Genomic DNA, 27245 nt, shown 5'->3' with positions numbered 1-27245 from the left:
GAGCAGAACAGCTTTCAGCAGGGTGCAGAGCAGCTTTCAGCAGGGTGCAGTGCAGAGCAGCTTTCAGCAGGGTGCAGAGCATCTTTCAGCACGGTGCAGAGCAGCTTTCAGCAGGGTGCAGAGCAGAGCAGCTTTCAGCACGGTGCAGAGCAGCTTTCGGCAGGGTGCAGAGCAGAGCAGCTTTCAGCAGGGTGCAGAGTAGCTTTCAGCATGGTGCAGAGCAGACTGTGGATGAATCTCAAATGACACCCTATTCCTTATGTAGTGCACTACTGTTGACCATCTTCGCCTTTTTCTTTTGCTCCACTGTTAACTTCTCCCTCCTTTTTTGGTCTGTTTTCTTCCTTTCTCCCTCTTTACCACTTTCATGTTTTTTCTCACCCTCCCCTTCTGCTTCCCTTCTGTTGTCTCACCCTCTACTTCCTCCCTCCCGCCCTCTTTCCCCAGATCACCAACCGCTACATCTACGACACAGTGCTGCTATTGGCCAACACTTTCCACAGGAAGCTGGAGGACAGAAAGTGGCACAGCATGGCCAGCCTCACCTGTATCCGCAAGAACTCTAAGCCCTGGCAAGGAGGACGGCCTATGCTGGACAATGTCAAAAAGGTACTGGTCCATATAGGGGGTTATTCTTAGAGACAGGAGTTTCTCCTGACTACCAGACCAGGTTATAGACCAAGGATATTCAAATCCGAGCCTGGAGGTCCGGAGTACTGCTAGTTTTCTGTTCTACCTGGTAATAATTGCACCCACATGGTGTCCCGGTCCTTGATAATGCTTACGTCCCAAATTGAACCCTATGAACTATATAGTGCACTACTTGTGATAAGGGCCCATATGGTTTTGGTTGAAAGTAGTGTTGTGACGTTGTATTAGTTAATGTGACGACTGTTTCTCATCGAATGATTAAAGGTTTCTAATTGCGTGATTAACTGAATCAAGCAATTATTAACTAATTAACCTGGGGCACCATGGGAAAATTTGTTTTATTGAGTTTCTATTTCCCAAATGAACTCAAAGAATATCAGAATAACGATTTTACAACAGCCGCTAATTAACCAGTTAAACAGTCTCGTTCTGAACGTCGTATAATCCGGGACTCTGCACGGACCCGGGTCTCACCAATGAGTTCGGACCCGGGTCTCACCAATGAGTTCGGACCCGGGTCTCACCAATGAGTTCGTACCACACCAATCTTAGTATTTATTTACTAGAAAGCTAAAATGATGATAAAAGATATACATACACAAAAACACATTCTTGGCTATTTATTAGAACTTAGTATAACGGGCCAACACACTATGGCACGTGTTACCCAAAATTGGGATTTAAAAGAGAGAGAAAAAGAGAAAGTACACGAGAGAAATATACATTTGGGTGAATTTGTCAGCTATGCTTATTCTATCCCTAGCCTTGCCCCAAACTGCCGCTCTTATGGGTCAGAATATAATGATGTAATTACGTGGGGAAGGTTTTTCCGGCGCAACTCTTTGGTTGTCCTCACGATGTCTGTGTCCTTTTGGCTCAGGAGTATGTTCCCTCGCCCTTGCTCTGGAAGGGCTCTTCTAAGGAAGAGACAGCTCTGTAGCTCAGAACTCACAGCGTAGGAACGAAACAGTGTAGATACCCCAATTCGATGAGGAGTGGAGGCTAGGTGGTTCGACTTGAATTCACCCGATTAGACACAGCTACTCATCCGTAGCTTGGGTAGAAAAAGATTTCTTTTGTCTTCAAACTTGTGTTGCGTTTTTGGGTTCGTTGACTTTTTTAGACCTCGGCTGCAGCTTGGGTCACATAGTCTTATCTGTACATTCTTCACGCACAGGTTTTATACCCTCGTGTCAGAAGTGGGCGTAACCGCCTTTAGGGCAATTCTCTGGGCGTACCAAGTTAAGAGCAAGGTCTAGATTTGACTCAAATCCAATTTTAGACAACTTCACATTTCATCTTTACCAAAAAATTATCTTTGATTTGGACATTTTCCATACAACATCCAATGTATAAACATCAAACATATAATCTGTAGGATTGTGGTCTCCTGTAACCTGACCTGATCAGGACAGTCATGACAGTAGTATGCTATATAGGAGATAGGATGTTATTTGGGATGCAGACAACAGTGCCTTGCGAATGTATTCATCCCCCTTGGTGATTTTTCCTATTTTGTTTCATTACAACCTGAAATTTAAATGGATTTTTATTTGGATGTCATGTAATACACAAAATCATCCAAATTGGTGAAGTGAAATGGAAAAATGTACTTGTCTATAAAGCCCCTAAATAAGATCTGGTGCAACCAATTACCTTCAGAAGTCACATTATTAGTTAAATAAAGTCCACCTATGTGCAATCTAAGTGTCACATGATCTGTCACATGATGTCAGTATATATACACCTGTTCTGAAAGGCCCCAGCGTCTGAAACACCACTAAGCAAGTGGCACCACCAAGCAAGCGACACCATGAAGACCAAGGAACTCGCCAAACAGGTCATCGACAAAGTTGTGGAGAAGTACAGATCAGGGTTGGGTTATATAAAAAAATATCTGAAACTTTGAACATCCCACAGAGCACCATTAAGTCCATTATTAAAAAATAGAAAGAATATGGCACCACAACAAACCTGCCAAGAGAGGGCTGCCCACCAAAACTCATGGACCAGGCAAGGAGGGCATTAATCAGAGAGGCAACAAAGAGACCAAAGATAACCCTAAAGGAGCTGCAAAGCTCCACAGCAGAGATTGGAGTATCTGTCCATAGGACCACTTTAAGCCGTACACTGGGCTTTACGGTCTGGGCTTCATGGAAGAGTGGCCAGACAAAAGTCATTGCTTAAATAAAGAAATAAGCAAACACATTTGATGTTCGCCAAAAGGCATGTGGGAGACACCCCAAACATATAGAAGAAGGTACTCTGGTCAGATGAGACTAAAATTGAGCTTTTTGTCCATCAAGGAAAACGCTATGTCTGGTGCAAACCCAACACCTGTCATCACCCCGAGAACACCATCCCCACAGTGAAGCATGGTGGTGGCAGCTGCTCATGCTATGGGGATATTTTTCATCAGCAGGGACTGGGAAACTGGTCAGAATTGAAGGAATGATTGAAGGCATTAAATACAGGGAAATTCTTGAGGGAAACCTGTTTCAGTCTTCATTAGATTTTAGACTGGGACTGAGGTTCCCCTTCCAGCAGGAGAATGACCCAAAGCAGGTTGCTCAGGCAACACTTGAGTGGTTTAAGGGGAATCATTTAAATGTATTGGAATGGCCAAGTCAAAGCCCAGACCTCAATCCAATTGAGCGTCTGTGGTATGACTTAAAGATTGCTGTACACCAGCGGAACCCAACCATCTTGAAGGAGCTGGAGCAGTTTTGCCTTGAAAAATGTCAAAAATCCCAGTGGCTAGATGTGCCAAGCTTATAGAGACATACACCAAGAGACTTGCAGCTGTAATTACTGCAACAGGTGGCTCTACAAAGTATTGACTTCTGGGGGGTGAATTGTTACACACGCTCAAGTTTTCTTTTTTTGGTCTTATTTCTTGTTTGTTTCACACCCAAAAATATTTTGCATCTTCAAAGTGGTAGGAATGTTGTGTAAATGAAATTATACAAACCCCTCCCCCAAATATTTTTTTAATTCTGAGTTATATGGCAACAAAATAGGAAAAATGCCAAGGGGGGTGAATTTTTTCGCAAACCACTGTATGAATGGGATAGCCCTTCAAGGGTGGACGTCATCTCATCTGCCCCAACTTTTATCTCAGAGGGGACCTTTGAAATGGATATGAAGTTAGGGACACTGTCTTAGGCATTGAATAAAGCCCTGGTGGTTGGCATTGTTGTCGTGTTGAGGTGACATTGTGCTCTCCAGAGCTGCTGTGTTAGTGCAGGACAGGACGTGATGTTAACACCTTCTCCATCCCTGTGGCCGTAGCTCATGGGGAGTGTACTGTACCTTTCGACACGTGTCTGCACACACACACACACACACACACACACACACACACAGAGACAGACACACATACACACACACACAATCAGTGAAAGTGACACCGGCCCTGCCGTAGGGAAGGTGAGCCAACAAAGGTCGAGTCCCAATAATTCAGTCCTGAGACTGGTTGCATGTGTGAGATGTTCTCTCCTGCACCTGCTGCCGGCTGTTGTAATAACTGTGGTGATGTTAATGTGGCGTATGCCTTGTTATTTTACTGTAAACCAGCCACGTAATGGGCACATATTACATTCCCCAGGGTTTCCTCATTGGACCAATGTTCTACGGCTTCATTAGCGGAACGGGCTGTTTATTGGCTTTTCAATGCATGCGTTAGGGTGAACTTGCCCGTATACTGCTCAGCTCTCCTAATTGGACAGTTAATTAATCCTGTCAGAGCAGTATTGGTGCAATATATTTACAACAATTGTCTTTGTTTTAATTAGACCTACAATTTGGAAAGAGAGAGGGGGGGGGGGTCTCTGCACTCGTTTGTGATGTTGGAGAGCTTTGGGGAGATGAAAGGCTACTCATGGTGTGGTGCTTTGTTCGTGGCTGCCGAGCACTCTTTGTGTTTAAGCCTGCTCTCATTTAGCAAAAGAAGAACACATTAAGAGTAAATGAACAACAAGCAATTATGATCATGACTTTAATGTAACAGGCTGCATGTAGATGAATAAATCTGTTCCCAATGCGGGCGGTCACGTCGTTGTGCTCTCGAACGCAGCGTTGCAGACAGGGCTACCTTCAGTGCAGGTGTAATGTAGGCTGAATTATGAAAGGGGTGTGAGGGGAGCGAGGCATAGAATTACTTGATTCATAGCCTCTGTACACATCAACGGAAATATCAAGGCGAGAGGATTTCTCTTGAAAAAGCCCCACACTTACAAGTGTAGGATATTAATTTGATCACCCTGTTACAGGAGAACTGCCGGAGAATGCAATTCAGGAAATTAAAAACATTTTAAAACTTTAAAACTGTATTATATTTGAGGTTTAAAAAGACTTCTGAAGTTTGTAATTTTCACTTTGAAATTTCAGACTAGATTTGTTCTCATGAAAAATGTATCAACCCCAACAGAAATGTCCATGTCGTATAATCCACATAATAATTCACATGTCCTGTTGCTCCAGGATTATTTTCCTGCTGTAGGAAACTTGCTCAAATTAAGATCCTACAACTGGAACAAACCAGGTAATCACTTTACAGTGTCTAGGCTGGAGGGTTGAAGGTGTCTTATTATCTATCACGTTTTCCAACGGGCCTATGAAAATAGCAGACACATTTTCCCCAACGGGCCCATGAAATAGCAGACACATTTTCCCCAACGGGCCCATGAAATAGCAGACACATTTTCCCCAACGGGCCTTTGAAATAGCAGACACATTTTCCCCAACGGGCCCATGAAATAGCAGACACATTTTCCCCAACGGGCCCATGAAATAGCAGACACATTTTCCCCAACGGGCCCATGAAATAGCAGACATTGTTCAGAGTGACGAGATCTTTTATTAAAACCATTTTCAATGTTTTATGACTTTTTCTGGGAATACTTCTTTGGTAGTTTCTTTGACCTTTACTAATCACTCTTGTACAGTGTCCATATTAGTACAGTCTCAGTCTCATGAGGAATAGTTTTAATCTCAGCAGGATTTTCTAAAAACCCTCTTTGTGTTTGTGTTTGTGTTTTTGTTTGTGCTGTGCCTTACAGTCTGGAGTGAGTGGTCTGACTGGCTTCCTGGAGTTTACAGACAACGGAACCAACCCCAACATCTACTTTGAGATCCTGGGGACCAACTATGGCGAAGACAGGGGCAGGGGTGTCAGTAAGGTAAAAGAACACAACGTTATTCTTAATCAAATGATCTTGGGTTAGATTCCCGCTGGGGTCACCATACAAAAAAATGATGCACGCATGACTGTAATTCGCTTAAGATAAAAGCATCTACTATAAATGCCATACAGCCATGTTATTATTATTATTATTATTAAAACAATCTTGTTCCTGTTATTATTGTTGTTGTTGACTATTCTCCACGGGGTGCTGATTGATGTTTATAAAACAGAAACATTTTCTCTGAGATTGGCTATAAATCTGCAACTTTTTTTCTCTGCCCAATGGCAAAATGTGTAGAATTGCTAGAAGTGGGCTGTTTTCAAGAAATGATGAAATAAACAATACATTTTGCGGTTGGGGGGGGGGGTTATCTGACCTTGCGTGGTGGCTTTACGAAATAGGTTGAAGGGTGAGGATTGAAGAGGAGGGGTGAGACTTGAGTTTTGAGACTAGGTGAGGTCTGAGGAGGAGGAATGAAGAAGTTCCTAATATGTATTCCGTACCAGTGACTGGTGCGCTGTCTCTGTAGGTCTGACTTACGTGCTGTCTCGAGGATGGAGCACTGTGTTTCATGCAAGCAGGCAGATTTGGCTGCCACAGTGACACAAAATAGATACATAACCTTTAGAACAGTGTCCTATACAAAGTATGTTTGGTAGAAATACTGTGATGTTTGGGGTGGCAGGTAGCCTAGTGGTTAGAGCGTTGGACCAGTCACTGAAAGGTCGCTGGATCAAAACCCTGAGCTGATAAGGTAAAAATCTATCATTCTCAGCCTGAACAAGGCAGTTAACCCACTGTTACCCGGTAGGCTGCCATTGTAAATAAGTGTACATCTAATTATTAAGTGATACCTAGAGAACTATATTATTTTCCCAGTTCTTCTCATATACAGTACCAGTCAAATGTTTGGACACATCTACTCATTCAAGGTTTTATTTGACTATTTTCTACATCGTTGAATAATAGTGAAGACATCAAAACTATAAAATAACACATATTGAATCATGTAGTAACCAAAAAAAGTGTTAAACAAATCAAAATATATTTTATATTTGAGATTCTTCAAAGTAGCCACCTTTTACCTTGATGATTCTCTCTTTTGTCCCACCCCCCACACATGCGGAGACCTCACCTGGCTTAACTGGTGCCTCCAGAGATGCAACCTCTCTCATCATCCCTCAATGCCTAGGTTTACCTCCACTGTACTCACATCCTACCATACCCTTGTCTGTACATTATGCCCTGAATCTATTCTACCACGCGCAGAAATCTGCTCCTTGTATTCCGAACGCACTAGACGACCAGTTCTTATAGCCTTTAGCCGTACCCTTATCCCACACCTCCTCTGTTCCACTGGTGATGTAGAGGTGAATCCAGGCCCTGTAGCCCCCAGTACTACACCTATTCCCCAGGCGCTCTCATTTGTTGACTTCTGTAACCCTAAAAGCCTTGGTTTCATACATCAGAAGCCTCCTCCCTAAGTTTGTGTTATTCACTGCTTTAGCACACTCCGCCAAACCTGATGTCCTAGCTGTGTCTGAATCCTGACTTAGGAAGGACACCAAAAATTCAGAAATGTCCAGAAATACAACAAATTCTGTCAAGATAGAACTGCGAAAGGGGGCGGTGTTGCAATCTACTGCAGAGTTATGTCATACTATCGAGGTCTGCGCCCAAACCATTCGAGCTTCTACTTTTAAAAATCCACCTTTCCCGAAACAAGTCTCTCACTGTTGCCGCCTGTTATAGACCCCACTCAGCCCCCAGCTGTGCCCTGGACAGCATATGTGAATTGATTGCCCCCGATCTATCTTCAGAGTTCGTTCTGTTAGGTGACTGAGAGTGGGATATGCTTAACACCCCAGCAGTCCTACAATCTAAGCTAGATGCCCTAAATGTCACACAAATTATCAAGGAACCTACCAGGTACAACCCAAATCCGTTAACATGGGCACCCTCATAGATATCATCCTGACCAACTTTCCCTCAAAATACACCTCTGCTGTCTTCAACCAGGATCTCAGCGATCACTGCCTCATTGCCTACATCCGTAATGGGTATGCGGTCAAACGACCACCCCTCATCACAATCAAATGCTCCCTAAAACACTTCACCAAGCAGGCCTTTGTAATCGACCTGGCCCGGGTATCCTGGAAGGATATAGACCTCATCCCGTCAGTAGAGGATGCCAGGTTGTTTAAAACAAAACCTTCCTCACCATCTTAAATAGGCATGCCCCATTCAAAATTTGCACACACTGTACATAGATGTTTCTATTGTGTTATTGACTGTACGTTTGTTTATCCCGTGTGTAACTCTGTGTTGTTGTTTTTGTCGTACTGCTTTGCTTTATCTTGGCCAGGTTGCAGTTGTAAATGAGAACTTGTTCTCAACTGGCCTCCCTGGTTAAATAAAGGTGAAATGAAATACAAATTACAATTTAAGATGCTTGTTTCACCATTGGGATGCCAGGTACAGGAAAGAGCTTTGACTGGGAGCGACCAGAGGTGGCAGAACGGAATGCTTGGGTTGTGATGTATGGTTCGAACATACCCTGAAGGTAAGGTGGTGCAGTTCCCATTGCTGCTCCATAGGCAAGCACCAGGGTCTTGAAGATGATGAGATCTTTGACTGGAATCCAGTGGAGTGTGTGGAGGAGTGGGGTGACATGGGAGAAAATAGGAAGACTGTATACCGTCTGCAGGGAATTGATGGCGAAGTGGGGAGCCCAGCCAACAGAGAGTAGTCTAGATGGGAGATGAAAAGTGCCTGGATTATAACTTGTGCCACTTCCTGTGTGAGGAAAGGTCGTACTCTACGACCAGTGTAGAGCATGAACCTGCAGGAGCGAGTGACTGCTTTATTGTTTGCAGAGAACGATAGGGTGTTGTTCAGGTTCTCGTTAAGCTTCTTTGCACTCTGGGAGGGTGACACTCTGGAGTTGTCAACCGTGATGGAGAGGTCTTTGAGCAGGCATGCCTTCCCTGGGAGGAAGATCAGCTCCGTCTTGTCGAGGTTGAGCTTGAGGTGGTGGGCTGACATCCAAGCAGAGATATCTGACAGGCTTTCAGAGATGCGTGTTGCCACCTGGGTGTCAGAAGGGGGGAAGGAGAAAAATAATTGAGTGTTATCTGCATAGCAATTATAGGAGAGACCATGTGAGGATATGACAGAGCTGAGTGACTTGGTGTATAGAGAGAAGAGGAGAGGGCCTAGAACCGAGCCCTGGGGGACACCAGTAGTGAGAGTACGTGGTGCAAAAACAGACCCTCTCCACGTCACCTGGTGGTTGTCAAAGTCATTTGCAAGGAGGGAGAGGGAAGAGTGTGGAGTATTAAGGATGGAGGATAAAGTGGAGAATAGTTTCCCAGGGTTGGAAGCAGAAGTTAAAAATGTAGAGTGATAGAAAGCATCTTCAGCAACAAATATAGCAGAAGAGAAGGTAGAGAGGAAGGAGTGGAGGGAATATACAGTGAAGGTCCACCGAAAGTTTAGTTTTCCTCCATTTCCGCTCATATGCCCGCAACCCTGTTCTGTTAGCAGTGAGTAACTCAGCAACGAAGCAGGAGGGGAAGGTCGGACCGACCGGGAGGAAAGAGGACAGTGAGAGTCAAAGGACGCAGAAAGGGAGGATAGCAGACAGAAGAGAGGACATGATAGAAGAGGAGAGAGTAGAGGGAGAGAGAGAGAGCGAAGATTGCGGCGGCGCATGACCATCTGGGTGGGGGCTGAGTGGGTAGGGTTGGGGGAAATCAGAGATATATAGGGGGTTGCAGTAAGATTAGAAGGCCAAGATTAGAACAGCCTCTAGTGAAGATGAGGTCAAACGTATTGCCTGCCTTGTGAGTGGGAGGTGACTGGGAAAGGGTGAGGTCAAAGGAGGAAAGAAATTAATTGAAATTAATCGTCGGGAGGTTAAAATCGCCCAGTACGATGAGTGGTGAGCCATCGTTGTGAAATTAGCTTTTCAAGGTGTCAAGCTCATTGAGGAACTCTCCAAGGACACCTGGTGGGTGATAGATGACAACAATGTTAAGCTTGAGTGGACAAGTGACTGTTTGGAATTCAAATGCTGGGAAAATAAAAAATATAGACATGAAGACGCAGGCGAGGTTTGAACCCATACCACAAGGGACAATGTGTGGTCCAGAAACTGCAGCACTACCGGCAGAACAGATTCTGGCACAGAGAAGAGATGTTTTGCCATCAGTGTATGTTGCTGGTAGTTGTAGTTGCACCGACCAGTTGTAGACACTCCCCGTTTATTCCCACAAACATCTGTCCCGACCAGATTTTCCGGTTGTGGTACCCACAGAGTCGTTTCCCACATCCTACCTATTTGTGCTCTGTTTTTACTAACCCAGTGAAAAAAAATGTGCTAGCTAAAGTGCTACAGTTATAAACTGAGTGTACAAAACATTATAAACGCCTGCTCTTTCCATGACATAGACTGACCAAGTGAATCCAGGTGAAAGCTATGATCTCTTGTGTATGTGTGCCATGAATGGGAAAGACAAAATATTTAAGTGCCTTAAAATGGGGTATGTTTGTAGGTGACAGGTGCACCTGTTGTGTTGTGGGGCGACTCAATATGAGGATGGTGTTCTGTACACTAAGTGTACTTCAACTAGTCTGAAACAAAGTGTGACTTTGATATGTTAATACATGCCTAGATTATATGTCTAGATTATATTGTTGCACTATCAATATACTCTGGGCTTGCCTATAGTATGTTTCATTATGGAGTGTCGGCAAATCTGAGGGGGAGGTGCAGGGGTTAAGAGTTGTCCCAAATTCCACCCTACTTCCTATATAGTGCACACATTTTGACCAAGGCCCACAGACACACACACACACACACACACACACACACACACACACACACACACACACACACACACACACACACACACACACACACACACACACACACACACGCACACACACACACACACACACACACGCACACACGCACACACCCCTGATGAATCCTAAACTTCCAGAGGGGTCTGCTGTAGATTACAAATTAGATTGTCAGATCTCATTAGAGATAATGGCCTGAGACACAAACATAACGCACCGTGCCTCCAAAGATGAAATTAATATTTAACTACAAAGTAATTACATTAACTCTGACTTCTTAATCAAATAATATAATTCCTTTTGAGGGAATTAAATACTTGTTATACTGCTATGATAAGCACTGTACAGTATGTACCAGAACATTTGATGAGGGAGAGCATTGCTGCGGCGTCTACTGAATATTTGATATTTTAAATTTGTAATGAACCAATTGAGAAGAGCAGAGACTAAGAGTTGCAGGTCATCATAGTGCACTTCAATTTAAAGATAGACATCAACAATTCAATAACTTGCAGGGGGGCAATTCAAACAACAAAGCCGCACCCCGCCACTGTGTTGGTAAACAGCTGAGGGACGGGGCTGGAGAAATGTAAGCACTCTCAAATAGACTGAGCTATGGATGAAAGGACTGACCATCCATGAGATCTAAATGATAGTTGTAAACATGCTTTGAGGCTATCACATAGCTATTCCCCTCACTCAAAGCCACTCACCTAGCCCATTATTTCTTGGCATATCCAGAGATATGTCTTTGCGTGTGGTAATTTCTATGCACATTGCATGTCCCATTGTTCATGTTGTCAAGGCGTGTATGTGGGTAAATGTAACCAATTCATTTCAATAATTTATGTTTAGTGGGTACCTATGTCCAGATAACAATAACAAGACAAAGTTCTGTAAATGTCTTTATTATTAACATGTAATCCTATTCTTCATTCCCTTTTTAATTCACAGCTGTCCATTTTGTTTCACCTGTTTGATTGAGTAAACTGGTCCGAGGTTCCCTCAAGGTTGAAGTTTCAATTTATTTAGATTTCTCATATGTACACAAATACAATGAAAGCCTTGCTCACAAGCGACCTCGCAATAAGATAAACAAAAACAATAAATACACCTCAAACAAATAGACAGTATGTTGTATTTTTGCAGACACTCTTATCTAGAATAGTAGTGAGAGCAAACATTTTCATCCAGACCGGTCCCCCATGGGAATTAAACCCACAACCCTGATGCTGCAAGCACCATGCTCTAGCACATCTAGCCACACGGGACCTACACCCCAGAGAAGGGCTAGTTATCAATCGCATTCCTCCCACACACTATAATCACAAACCCTTTCATATATCTTCATCTCCACTGATGGACTTTTTACACCGGGCCTTGTTCTTAAATTATGCCCAGGCACAGAACGGCTGTTCCAGTAATGACACAGAGGTAATTGACACAGAACTGACCTGGAGCTGTGCAGGGCTATAATCTGCTGCCTGCCTTTCTTTCAATTCATTATCCACACTGAGCCACACACATACTGTACTCATGTTATTATCACTCACTCTTTTTCTATTTCCCCCCTCTCTCGACCTCTCCTTTCTTATTTTCATCTCTCTCTCTCTCTCTCTCTCTCTCTCTCTCTCTCTCTCTCTCTCTCTCTCTCTCTCTCTCTCTCTCTCTCCTTCTCTCTCTCCTTATTTCCCCTCTCTCTCTCTCTCTCTCTCTCTCTCTCTCTCTCTCTTTTCTTATTTTCCTCCCTCTCTCTCTCACACACACACACACACACACACACTCACACACACACACACACACACACACACACACACACACACACACACACACACACACACACACACACACACACACACACACACACACACACACACACACACACACACACACACACACACACACACACACACACACACACACACACACACACACACACACAGTTGTCTCTATGTTGATAATAGTTGGACTTAGGCAATCTATCATAATTATTATTACCTCTGTGCAATAATTAGTTTTCCACTCCATTAATTCAGATGGCTACATGCAGCTTACCACTCTATACATCAACAATCTAAAAGCTCCATTGGCCAGCAACATAGACGACAGACGCACTGTCTGCTGGGTAATTGCTTCGCGGGACCTTAAGTCATTTCTGCTGGGAAATAAAATAGATTTATATTTACAATGTGTGGCCGTTAAAGAGGGTCACAGTTGGGTTGGATCTAATAGTGTTCCCAGTGATGTGGAACCCACTGAGAGCGAGAGGGAGAGAGAGAGAGAAGGTGAGGGGGTGATATAGATGTCCCATACTTTAGATATAGGGAGGGACAAAGGCAAAGCAAGCGAGGCAAGCCCGGCGGAACGATATCAAGTGAGTGTCAGTGGGAATGTTAACCCACTAAATGAATAGCATTTCATTCATACTAAAATGTCCGCGAGAGTGGGGTCACCCTTCCTATTCTGACACAGCCATTACACTGCCATGGTAACAGATATAACACCTTTCATTATAGGTTTGGACTGATAGAACAGATTGAATTTCATCTGTTACCCTTGACATGGTAAAAAAAATAGAACATATTAACCGCGTAACCCTGTATGACATTTCAATGTCAGTTTCTATGAGTGTCAGGTTGTGAATTGTACGTACCTGCTAGTCAAAGAGCAGTTACGTTTCAGCTGATCACACCCAGAGGAGTAGTGGCTTGTATGTATGTTGAAACCATTCTCAACTAGAATGCCATTTTATGTCTATGCTTGACACCTGCTCTTATTAAAAGAACATTCATAACAATCCTAATGTCAGGTATGTTTATACCTATAAACATGTAGAACAGAGATGCCTACCTGGTCTAACACACTGCCTCATGTACACGAAGGGCAGGAAAGACTAATCCTACTGGACATGTACATGTTAATAAAAACGTGTTGGAATTACACAATAATACATTTTATTGTAACATGTTAAAAATGTTGTTCTTACTTTCACTTACAACTGAAATCTAGCTTGGGGTACAATTTTAGTTTCTAAATACGTTTCACATTGATTGGAAACAGGTTATCAAGTCATTTCACATTGATTGGAAACAGGTTATCAAGTCATTTCACATTGATTGGAAACAGGTTATCAAGTCATTTCACATTGATTGGAAACAGGTTATCAAGTCATTTCACATTGATTGGAAACAGGTTATCAAGTCATTTCACATTGATTGGAAACAGGTTATCAAGTCATTTCACATTGATTGGAAACAGGTTATCAAGTCATTTCACATTGATTGGAAACAGGTTATCAAGTCATTTCACATTGATTGGAAACAGGTTATCAAGTCATTTCACATTGATTGGAAACAGGTTATCAAGTCATTTCACATTGATTGGAAACAGGTTATCAAGTCATTTCACATTGATTGGAAACAGGTTATCAAGTCATTTCAGGTTATCATCATGATTGGAAACAGGTTATCAAGTCATTTCACATTGATGATTGGAAACAGGTTATCAAGTCATTTCACATTGATTGGAAACAGGTTATCAAGTCATTTCACATTGATTGGAAACAGGTTATCAAGTCATTTCACATTGATTGGAAACAGGTTATCAAGTCATTTCACATTGATTGGAAACAGGTTATCAAGTCATTTCACATTGATTGGAAACAGGTTATCAAGTCATTTCACATTGATTGGAAACAGGTTATCAAGTCATTTCACATTGATTGGAAACAGGTTATCAAGTCATTTCACATTGATTGGAAACAGGTTATCAAGTCATTTCACATTGATTGGAAACAGGTTATCAAGTCATTTCACATTGATTGGAAACAGGTTATCAAGTCATTTCACATTGATTGGAAACAGGTTATCAAGTCATTTCACATTGATTGGAAACAGGTTATCAAGTCATTTCACATTGATTGGAAACAGGTTATCAAGTCATTTCACATTGATTGGAAACAGGTTATCAAGTCATTTCACATTGATTGGAAACAGGTTATCAAGTCATTTCACATTGATTGGAAACAGGTTATCAAGTCATTTCACATTGATTGGAAACAGGTTATCAAGTCATTTCACATTGATTGGAAACAGGTTATCAAGTCATTTCACATTGATTGGAAACAGGTTATCAAGTCATTTCACATTGATTGGAAACAGGTTATCAAGTCATTTCACATTGATTGGAAACAGGTTATCAAGTCATTTCACATTGATTGGAAACAGGTTATCAAGTCATTTCACATTGATTGGAAACAGGTTATCAAGTCATTTCACATTGATTGGAAACAGGTTATCAAGTCATTTCACATTGATTGGAAACAGGTTATCAAGTCATTTCACATTGATTGGAAACAGGTTATCAAGTCATTTCACATTGATTGGAAACAGGTTATCAAGTCATTTCACATTGATTGGAAACAGGTTATCAAGTCATTTCACATTGATTGGAAACAGGTTATCAAGTCATTTCACATTGATTGGAAACAGGTTATCAAGTCATTTCACATTGATTGGAAACAGGTTATCAAGTCATTTCACATTGATTGGAAACAGGTTATCAAGTCATTTCACATTGATTGGAAACAGGTTATCAAGTCATTTCACATTGATTGGAAACAGGTTATCAAGTCATTTCACATTGATTGGAAACAGGTTATCAAGTCATTTCACATTGATTGGAAACAGGTTATCAAGTCATTTCACATTGATTGGAAACAGGTTATCAAGTCATTTCACATTGATTGGAAACAGGTTATCAAGTCATTTCACATTGATTGGAAACAGGTTATCAAGTCATTTCACATTGATTGGAAACAGGTTATCAAGTCATTTCACATTGATTGGAAACAGGTTATCAAGTCATTTCACATTGATTGGAAACAGGTTATCAAGTCATTTCACATTGATTGGAAACAGGTTATCAAGTCATTTCACATTGATTGGAAACAGGTTATCAAGTCATTTCACATTGATTGGAAACAGGTTATCAAGTCATTTCACATTGATTGGAAACAGGTTATCAAGTCATTTCACATTGATTGGAAACAGGTTATCAAGTCATTTCACATTGATTGGAAACAGGTTATCAAGTCATTTCACATTGATTGGAAACAGGTTATCAAGTCATTTCACATTGATTGGAAACAGGTTATCAAGTCATTTCACATTGATTGGAAACAGGTTATCAAGTCATTTCACATTGATTGGAAACAGGTTATCAAGTCATTTCACATTGATTGGAAACAGGTTATCAAGTCATTTCACATTGATTGGAAACAGGTTATCAAGTCATTTCACATTGATTGGAAACAGGTTATCAAGTCATTTCACATTGATTGGAAACAGGTTATCAAGTCATTTCACATTGATTGGAAACAGGTTATCAAGTCATTTCACATTGATTGGAAACAGGTTATCAAGTCATTTCACATTGATTGGAAACAGGTTATCAAGTCATTTCACATTGATTGGAAACAGGTTATCAAGTCATTTCACATTGATTGGAAACAGGTTATCAAGTCATTTCACATTGATTGGAAACAGGTTATCAAGTCATTTCACATTGATTGGAAACAGGTTATCAAGTCATTTCACATTGATTGGAAACAGGTTATCAAGTCATTTCACATTGCAAACGGAATGTGTTAATCTGCTGTGAAATTTCAAGTAGGCAATACTCAAGGTAAGACAGAACTACATAATCAAAATTAAATGTGATTGCATGAGGAGTCTCCCATAATTTCTTGCACAACGTATATTGTTGTGTAAATGAATCTAGTTGTCAAATAAAAATCTTGAGTCAAAACGTTGTTGGTTTTTTACCGAGCTATACATGAACACTAGAGACAACTCTACCAGTGGACAATGAAGTACAAAATGGTGTATCAAAAGAAGGTATCAATGTCTATTTGTGGTACAAAATATGGGAGCTACAACCTTTGGAACAAAATGGGATTAATTCCTTCCATCTAGATGATATTCCTGTAAAACGGTGTTAAATATGTCGGGAAACTAAACAGTGGAAAGGAGAGGACATCCCCCAGGGGTAGAGATTCTCATTTCCCCCAATTTTCCATTCCATTAGGTAGATTCAGATGTTCTTTTGTAGAAGCTGTCTTTGCCTTTAGGGGAGGCAGGGGAGTGAGACTCATTGATTTCTCTTGCTTCACATATTCTCGCTTTGCACATCTCCTGGGCAACTCCCAGAAGATAGCAGATGTGTTAGATGTCAGGCGCTGCTCATTGGAGGCGTTAGCCTACCTAAATATTCCCTGGGTCAAGCAGAGCATGCCTGCGTCCCAAATCGCACTTGTTTCCCTGTATAATGCACTACTTTTGATCTGGGCCAATAGGGAGGCACATAGGGCTCTGGTCAAAAGTAGTGCACTATATAGGTATTAGGGTCCCCTTTGGAAGGCAACCTAATTTTTTGTAGGCCATTGTGATATTGTAGCATTGTTAAAGAGTGGCGGAGGAGGACAAGACCTTTTTGGCTGAAGTCGTTCTCTGTGTCTTTGTGTTCTTTGCTATCCAGCTAGTCTCTCCTTTTGTGTAGCTCCTACCACACACTACATTCAGTTCTCTTTTCAATATCAGTTCTTTGTGCCAGTTAGCAGTATTAACAAGTGTGGAATGATAAATATTTGAAAATGGAGGCGAGATCTTTGCCGTACAAAGCGACAGTTTGAAGTCATATGTCCGAGATCATATGTCACGATGTTACTAATGTTCCGAGTCATATCTCAGAGTTCATATGTCACGACCTTACTAATGTTCCGAGTCATATCTCAGAGTTCATATGTCACGACCTTACTAATGTTCCGAGTCATATCTCAGAGTTCATATGTCACGACCTTACTAATGTTCCGAGACAATCGGGTCAAATGGAGTGTCACCCAATTGCATCGCTCTCTTTTGACATGTTGCAGTTCAATCATAAGCCCTCGTTTCCCTAAAGTCATTTAGCATGACTAGTCCTAATGCTGTGTTGAGACGGGGTCATGGCTAGGTCATTATTCTGCTGCGTTGAGACGGGGTCATGCTGTGTTGAGACGGGGTCATGCTGTGTTGAGACGGGGTCATGGCTAGGTCATTATTCTGCTGTGTTGAGACTGGGTCATGCTGTGTTGAGACTGAGTCATGCTGTGTTGAGACGGGGTCATGCTGTGTTGAGACAGGGTCATACTGTGTTGAGACGGGGTCATGCTGTGTTGAGACTGGGTCATGCTGTGTTGAGACGGGGTCATGCTGTGTTGAGACGGGGTCATGGCTAGGTCATTATTCTGCTGTGTTGAGACGGGGTCATGCTGTGTTGAGTCTGGGTCATGCTGTGTTGAGACGGGGTCATGCTGTGTTGAGACGGGGTCATGGCTAGGTCATAATTCTGCTGTGTTGAGATGGGGTCATGCTGTGTTGAGACGGGGTCATGCTGTGTTGAGACAGGGTCATGCTGTGTTGAGACTGAGTCATGCTGTGTTGAGACGGGGTCATGCTGTGTTGAGACGGGGTCATGGCTAGGTCATTATTCTGCTGTGTTGAGACTGGGTCATGTTGTGTTGAGACGGGGTCATTCTGTGTTGAGACGGGGTCATGGCTAGGTCATTATTCTGCTGTGTTGAGACTGGGTCATGCTGTGTTGAGACGGGGTCATGGCTAGGTCATTATTCTGCTGTGTTGAGACTGGGTCATGCTGTGTTGAGATGGGGTCATGCTGTGTTGAGACAAATCCATTATTAAAAAATGGAAAGAATATGGCACCACAACAAACCTACCAAGAGAGTGCCGCCCACCAAAACTCACGGACCAGGCAAGGTGGGCATTAATCAGAAAGGCAACAAAGAGACCAAAGATAACCCTGAAGGAGCTGCAAAGCTCCACAGCGGAGATTAGAGTATTTGTCCATAGAACCACTTTTAGCCTTGCAGTCCAAAGAGCTGGGCTTTGTGGAAGAGTGGACAGAAAAAAGCCATACACAAAACATAAGCGAACACCAAAAGGCATGTGGGAGACTCCCCAAACATATGGAATAAGGTACTCTGGTCAGATGAGACTAAAATTTTGCTTTTTGGCTATCAAGGAAAACACTATGTCTGGCGCAAACACAACAACTTTCATCACCCTGAGATCATCATCCCCACAGCGAAGCACGGTGGTGGCAGCTGCTCATGCTGTGGAGATGTTTTTCATTGGCAGGGACTGGGAAACTGGTCAGAGTTTAAGGAATAATGGAGGGCGCTAAATACAGGAAAAATCTTGAGGGAAACCTGTTTCAGTCTTCCAGAGATTTGAGACTGGGACGAGGTTCACCTTCCAGCAGGACGATGACCCTAAGCATACTGCTAATGTAACACTCGAGTGGTTTAAGGGGAACAATTTAAATGTCTTGGAGTGGCCTAGACCCAAGTCAAAGCCCAGACCTCAATCCAATAGAGAATCTGTGGTATGACTTAAAGATTGCTGTACACCAGCGGAACCCATCCAATTTGAAGGAGCTGAAGTAGTGGGCAAAAAGAATGGGCAGAAATCCATGAAGAATGAAAAATGGTTAAAAATCCCAGTGGCTAGATGTGCCAAGCTTATAGAGACAAACCCCAAGAGACTTGCAGCTGTAATTGCTGTAAAAGGTGTCTCTACAAAATATTGAGTTTTGGGGGGTGAATAGTTATGCGCGCTCAAGTTTTCAGTTTTTATGTCTTATTTCTTGTTTGTTTCACAAGAAAAAATATTTTTCATCCTCAAAGTGGTAGGCATGTTGTGGAAATCAAATGATACTTACCCACAAAATCTATTTTAATTCAAGTTTGTAAGTCAACAAAATAGGAAAAATGCCAAGGATTGATGAATACTTTCGCAAGCCACTGTTTATACAGTAGCGAGACTATATACAGGCACCGGTTAGTCGGGCTAATTGAGGTAGTATGTACATGTAGGTATAGTTAAAGTGACTATGCATATATGATAAACAGAGAGTAGCAGCAGTGTAAAAGAGGGGTTGGCGGGTGGCAGGACACAATGCAGATGGTCCGGGTAGCCAATGTGCGGGGGCAGCAGTGTAAAAGAGGGTTTGGGGGGGACAATGAAAATAGTCTAGGTAGCCATTTGATTACTTGTTCAGGAGTCTTATGGCTTGGGGGTAACAACTGTTGAGAAGCCTTTTGGTCCTAGACTTGGTACTCCGGTGCCGCTTGCCATGCGATAGTAGAGAGAACATTCTATGACTGGGGTGGCTGGGGTCTTTGAACATTTTTAGGGCATTCCTCTGACACCGCCTTGTGTAAAGGTCCTGGATGGCAGGCAGCTTAGCCCGAGTGATGTACTGTGCCGTACGTATTACCCTCTGTAGTGCCTTGAGGCCGAGCAGTTGCCGTACCAGGCAGTGATGCAAGCAGGCAGCATGCTCTCGATGTTTCAGCTGTAGAACCTTTTGAGGATCCAGTTGCATAGGGAGGTGTTTAGTCCCAGGATTCTTAGCTTAGTGATGAGCTTTGAGGATACTATGGTGTTGAACACTGAGCTGTAGTCAATTAATAGCATTCTCACGTTCCTTTTGTCCAGGTGGGAAAGGTGCAGTGTGGAGTGCAATCATCTGTGGATCTGTTTGAGCGGTATGCAAATTGGAGTGGGTCTAGGGTTTCTGGGATAATGGTGTTGATGTGAGCCATTACCAGCCTTTCAAAGCACTTCATGGCTACGGATGTGAGTGCTACGGGTCTGTAGTCATTTAGGCAAGTTGCCTTGGTGTTCTTGGGCACAGGGACTATGGTGGTCTGCTTGAAACTTGTTGGTATTACAGACTCAATCAGGGACATGTTGAAAATGTCAGTGAAGACACCTGCCAGTTGGTCAGCACATGCCCGGAGCACACGTCCTGGTAATCCCTCTGGCCCCGTGGCCTTGTGAATGTTGACCTGTTTAAACATCTTTCTCACGTCGTCTATGGAGTACGTGGTCACAGAGTCATCCGGAACAGCTGATGCTCTCATGCATGCCTCAGTGTTGCTTGCCTCGAAGCGAGCATAGATGTGATTTAGCTCGGCTGATAGGCTTGTGCCACTGGGCAGCTTTCAGTTGTGCTTCCCTTTGTAGTCTGTAATAGTTTGTAAGCCCTGCTGCATAAGACGAGTGTCAGAACCGGTGTAGTATGATTCAATCTTAGCCCTTGGCGCTTTGCCTGTTTGATGGTTTGTCAGAGGCCATAGCAGAATTTCTAATAAGCTTCCGGGTTAGGGTCCCGCACCTTGAAAGCGGCAGCTCTACCCTTTAGCTCAGTGCGAATGTTACCTGTAATCCATGGTTTCTGGTTGGGGTATGTACGTACAGTCACTGTGGGGACGACTTCCTCGATGCACTTACAACTTAATGTTGTGGGTTCAATTCCCACTGAGGCCACCCATATGAAGGATGTATGCACGCATGACTGTATACATTTGAATGTTTCCTTACTTTTAAAGCAGTCTTTGGACTGAAATAGTAGAGTTTTGTTGCCAATGCCCCATGTAAATTAATCCCCACCAGTTTGCACGTATTAAGAGTTTTGCACAAATCATCTCTTAAATGAATTGTTATGCTCAATTAATTGTTCAAATATTATTTTTAGTTGATTTGTGACTGTTCAATGTATTGCTCGTTCTCGTTGTTACTTTCTATTTAGAGCAGGGGTGTCAAACTCATTCCATAGAGGGCCTAGTGTCTGCTGGTTTTTGTTTTTTGTCTTCATTTAAGACCTAGACAGCCAAGTGAGGGGAGTTCCTTACTAATTAGTGACCTTAATTCATAAATCAAGTATAGAGAAGGAGTGAAAACCCTCAGACAGTCATCCCTCTGTGGAATGAGTTTGACATGTGATTTAGTATTAATTACAAAAGAACACAAAAATGCTGTTTTATATCACCTACCTAAATCAAATCAAATCAAATGTATTTATATAGCCCTTCGTACATCAGCTGATATCTCAAAGTGCTGTACAGAAACCCAGAAACCCATACCTACAGTATGTTAGTTCTATAAAAACAGGACAGGACAGGACAGACACAGAATAGTTAAAAATCTCCTATCAAATCAAACTTTATTTGTTACATGTGCCGAATACAACAAGTGTAGACTTATGTGTGCTGATATGTGGTCCTTCTGTAGCACAGTTGGTAGAGCATGGCGCTTGTAACGCCAGGGTAGTGGGTTCGATTCCTGGGACCACCCATACGTAGAATGTATGCACACATGACTGTAAGTCGCTTTGGATAAAAGCGTCTGCTAAATGGCATATATTATATTATTATATTATATTATTACAGTGAAATGTTTACTTACAAGCCCTTAATAACCAATAGTGCAGTTCAAGAAGAGCTAAGAAAATATTTACCAAATAAACTAAAGTAAAAAATAATAAAAAGTAACACAATAATATGCAAACCAAACCATACAAATTGACGCATACAGAGCAGAAGAGTTAATTTCTCAACAATAATATGATGGAATAATCTTTTAGAGTGTATGAGTCATAATGCCTTGAATAGATATACTGATACTGTAGTCTGGGGAGATGGATGTGTGTATTTCCATGCCCCAGTTATGCAGCTGTGTGGTTGGAGTAACACAAACTAAAGTGATTACAGCCAGGAAACCAATCTTATTGGTCCATGATTCCACCAATCGTCCTTAGCCAAGATATTGCTGACCCCCCCCTCCCCCACCACCACCCAGGGTGGTCAACCTCCCTCTCCCTCTCCCTCTCCCTCTCCCTCTCCCTCTCCCTCTCCCTCCGCCTGCTCCCCTGTCTCCATCCAACCCTAGCCCTTCAGGTCTAAGCTGCATTACAGCAGGTAAACCCAGGATTACAGCAGGCAGCTCCGTGTCTCTTGTCATGCCTCACCATGTCTCTGTGGATCAGCACAGCTCATTCCTCCCATGGTGCAATACTCCACGCCAGCAGATTAGCATTTCCCATGTTTCCGCCCTCGCTGTGTACTGTGTTCTCCATCCATCACACCTCAGTAACTGTGTATTACTCCATCCATCCATCCATCACACCTCAGTAACTGTGTATTACTCCATCCATCCATCCATCACACCTCAGTAACTGTGTATTACTCCATCCATCCATCCATCACACCTCAGTAACTGTGTATTACTCCATCCATCCATCCATCACACCTCAGTAACTGTGTATTACTCCATCCATCCATCCATCACACCTCAGTAACTGTGTATTACTCCATCCATCCATCCATCACACCTCAGTAACTGTGTATTACTCCATCCATCCATCCATCCATCACACCTCAGTAACTGTGTATTACTCCATCCATCCATCCATCACACCTCAGTAACTGTGTATTACTCCATCTATCCATCCATCCATCCATCCATCCATCCATCCATCCATCCATCCACCACACCTCAGTAACTGTGTATTACTCCATCCATCCATCACACCTCAGTAACTGTGTATTACTCCATCCATCCATCCATCACACCTCAGTAACTGTGTATTACTCCATCTATCCATCCATCACACCTCAGTAACTGTGTATTACTCCATCCATCCATCCATCACACCTCAGTAACTGTGTATTACTCCATCCATCCATCCATCACACCTCAGTAACTGTGTATTACTCCATCTATCCATCCATCACACCTCAGTAACTGTGTATTACTCCATCTATCCATCCATCACACCTCAGTAACTGTGTATTACTCCATCCATCCATCCATCACACCTCAGTAACTGTGTATTACTCCATCCATCCATCCATCACACCTCAGTAACTGTGTATTACTCCATCCATCCATCCATCACACCTCAGTAACTGTGTATTACTCCATCCATCCATCCATCACACCTCAGTAACTGTGTATTACTCCATCCATCCATCCATCACACCTCAGTAACTGTGTATTACTCCATCTATCCATCCATCACACCTCAGTAACTGTGTATTACTCCATCCATCCATCCATCACACCTCAGTAACTGTGTATTACTCCATCCATCCATCCATCCATCACACCTCAGTAACTGTGTATTACTCCATCCATCCATCCATCACACCTCAGTAACTGTGTATTACTCCATCCATCCATCCATCACACCTCAGTAACTGTGTATTACTCCATCCATCCATCCATCACACCTCAGTAACTGTGTATTACTCCATCTATCCATCCATCACACCTCAGTAACTGTGTATTACTCCATCCATCCATCCATCACACCTCAGTAACTGTGTATTACTCCATCCATCCATCCATCACACCTCAGTAACTGTGTATTACTCCATCCATCCATCCATCACACCTCAGTAACTGTGTATTACTCCATCCATCCATCCATCACACCTCAGTAACTGTGTATTACTCCATCCATCCATCCATCACACCTCAGTAACTGTGTATTACTCCATCTATCCATCCATCCATCCATCCATCACACCTCAATAACTGTGTATTACTCCATCCATCCATCACACCTCAGTAACTGTGTATTACTCCATCCATCCATCCATCACACCTCAGTAACTGTGTATTACTCCATCTATCCATCCATCACACCTCAGTAACTGTGTATTACTCCATCTATCCATCCATCACACCTCAGTAACTGTGTATTACTCCATCCATCCATCCATCCATCCATCCATCCATCCATCCATCCATCCATCCATCCATCCATCCATCCATCACACCTCAGTAACTGTGTATTACTCCATCCATCCATCCATCACACCTCAGTAACTGTGTATTACTACATCCATCCATCCATCACACCTCAGTAACTGTGTATTACTCCATCCATCCATCCATCCATCCATCCATCCATCCATCCATCCATCCATCCATCACACCTCAGTAACTGTGTATTACTCCATCCATACATCACACCTCAGTAACTGTGTACTACTCCATCCATCCATCTATCCATTCATCCACGCATACAGCCATCCAGCCATCCGCCATTCCCAGTAGAGAGGTTGATATCTCAGTAGCACGTCTCCACTTCTCTCCCAGTAGAGAGGCTAATATCTTAGTAGAACTCCTCTTCCAGGAGAGGCTGATATCTCAGTAAAATTCCTCGTCCATGAGAGGCTGAATGCTCAGTAGAACTCCTCTTCCAGGAGAGAGACTGATATCTCAGTGTAACTCCTCTTCCAGGAGAGGCTGATATCTCAGTATAACTCCTCTTCCAGTAGGGAGGCTGATATCTCAGTAGAACTCCTCTTCCAGGAGAGAGACTGATATCTCAGTAAAACTCCTCGTGCAGGAGAGGCTGATATCTCAGTAGAACTCCTCTTCCAATAGAGGCTGATATCTCAGTAGAACTCCTCTTCCAAGAGAGGCTAATATCTCAGTAAAACTCCTCGTCCAGGAGAGGCTGATAGCTCAGTAGAACTCCTCTTCCAGGAGAGAGACTGATATCTCAGTATAACTCCTCTTCCAGGAGAGGCTGATATCTCAGTATAACTCCTCTTCCAGAAGGGAGGCTGATATCTCAGTAGAACTCCTCTTCCAGGAGAGAGACTGATATCTCAGTAAAATCCTCGTCCAGGAGAGGCTGATATCTCAGTAGAACTCCTCTTCCAGGAGAGAGATTGATATCTCAGTATAACTCCTCTTCCAGTAGAGAGGCTGATATCTCAGTAGAACTCCTCTTCCAGGAGAGAGACTGATATCTCAGTAAAACTCCTCGTCCAGGAGAGGCTGATATCTCAGTAGAACTCCTCTTCCAGGAGAGAGACTGATATCTCAGTAGAACTCCTCTTCCAGTAGAGAGGCTGATATCTCAGTTTTACTTCTCCTTTTCTCCCCAGTAGAGAGGCTGATATCTCAGTAGAACCTCTCCCAGTAGAGAGGCTGATATCTCAGTAGAACTACTCCCCTTCTCCCCAGTAGAGGCTGATATCTCAGTAGAACTCCTCTTCCAGTAGAGAGGCTGATATCTCAGTAGAAATCCTCTCCCAGTAGAGAGGCTGATATCTCAGTAGAACTCCTCTTCCAGTAGAGAGGCTGATATCTCAGTAGAACTCCTCTTCCAGTAGAGAGGCTGATATCTCAGTATAACTCCTCTTCCAGTAGAGAGGCTGATATCTCAGTAGAACTCCTCTCCCAGTAGAGAGGCTGATATCTCAGTAGAACTCCTCTTCCAGTAGAGAGACTGATATCTCAGTAGAACTCCTCTCCCAGTAGAGAGGCTGATATCTCAGTAAAACTCCTCTTCCAGTAGAGGCTGATATCTCAGTAGAACTCCTCTTCCAGTAGAGAGGCTGATATCTCAGTGTAACTTCTCTCCCAGTAGAGAGGCTGATATCTCAGCAGAACTCCTTTCCCAGTAGAGAGGCTGATATCTCAGTAGAACTTCTTCCCTACTCCCCAGTAGAGAGGCTGATATCTCAGTAGAACTTCTTCCCTACTCCCCAGTAGAGAGGCTGATATCTCAGTAGAACTTCTTCCCTACTCCCCAGTAGAGAGGCTGATATCTCAGTAGAACTTCTTCCCTACTCCCCAGTAGAGAGGCTGATATCTCAGTAGAACTCCTCTTCCAGAGCAGAGATGAGATGTCTACTGAGTTATTATCAGCCTCTCTACTGGAAGAGGAGTTATACTGAGATATCAACCTCTCTACTGATATCTCAGTAGAACTCCTCTTCCATTAGAGAGGCTGATATCTCAGTAGAACTCCTCTTCCATTAGAGAGGCTGATATCTCAGTAGAACTCCCCTCATCTCCCCCTGTTGAGGTGTTGATATCTCCTACTATCTCTGATCTTGTAGTCGTACCATTGTTGTTCTATCCATCCATCCGTCTCTCTGTTAGTAGACAGCATTGATGAAACAAATATAGCAGCAGGCAGAGATGATTTGTCTGTCTTCTGGGTGTGTAAGGACCGGGTGAAAGTTCATGAGAGATATAACAACAGGCAGAGATGATTTGTCTGTCTTCTGGGTGTGTAAGAACCGGGTGAAAGGTCATGAGAGGTATAACAACAGACAGAGATGATTTGTCTGTCTTCTGGGTGTGTAAGGGCTGGGTGAAAGGTCATGAGAGGTATAACAACAGACAGAGATGATTTGTCTGTCTTCTGGGTGTGTAAGAACCGGGTGAAAGGTCATGAGAGGTATAACAACAGACAGAGATGATTTGTCTGTCTTCTGGGTGTGTAAGGGCCGGGTGAAAGGTCATGAGAGGTATAACAACAGACAGAGATGATTTGTCTGTATTCTGGGTGTGTAAGGACTGGGTGAAAGGTCATGAGAGGTGTCAATGTGACAGATGGGAGTATTTTGGACTGAGGTAGTTAAAAGACTACGCTCTGGGCCAGAACTTTCAGAGTGGTGATGTGATGTGAGTTTGAAGTTGGAAAAGTGAAGGGTGTGAAGTGTATCTCCCAGCTTGATCCTCATCCAAGAGACTACACTGTCCCTCACTTCTCAAACACTGAGACACTGTGACACCAGGCCCGAGGGTCAGTCTTCAGCAAGATTGCATGAACCACACTGATTAAACAACACTACCCCCCCACCCCCCCAAAAACAAGATACATTAA

The 27245-nt window shown here is 42.9% G+C and overlaps 1 protein-coding gene across 3 annotated transcripts in view; it reads left to right on the top strand.

Moving 5' to 3' along the window:
• The window catches only part of LOC118392863 (glutamate receptor ionotropic, delta-2-like), a 716766-nt gene that overhangs the window by 487471 nt on the left and 202050 nt on the right, over positions 1 to 27245 (top strand). For all 3 annotated transcript variants that reach the window (XR_008063741.1, XR_008063742.1, XM_052461119.1), the window contains exons 7-8: positions 448 to 609; positions 5712 to 5831. Coding sequence is in view for 1 of the 3 variants with exons in the window: in XM_052461119.1 (XP_052317079.1) it covers positions 448 to 609; positions 5712 to 5831 (282 nt within the window). In the remaining 2 variants the exon portion in view is untranslated. The remainder of the gene's footprint in view (positions 1 to 447; positions 610 to 5711; positions 5832 to 27245) is intronic.

This window comes from Oncorhynchus keta, chromosome 14 (genome assembly GCF_023373465.1).
Source record: "Oncorhynchus keta strain PuntledgeMale-10-30-2019 chromosome 14, Oket_V2, whole genome shotgun sequence".
Taxonomy (NCBI): domain Eukaryota; kingdom Metazoa; phylum Chordata; class Actinopteri; order Salmoniformes; family Salmonidae; genus Oncorhynchus; species Oncorhynchus keta.
The sequence above is the reverse complement of the archived record's forward strand: the minus strand, read 5'-3'. Positions and strand labels throughout refer to the sequence as shown.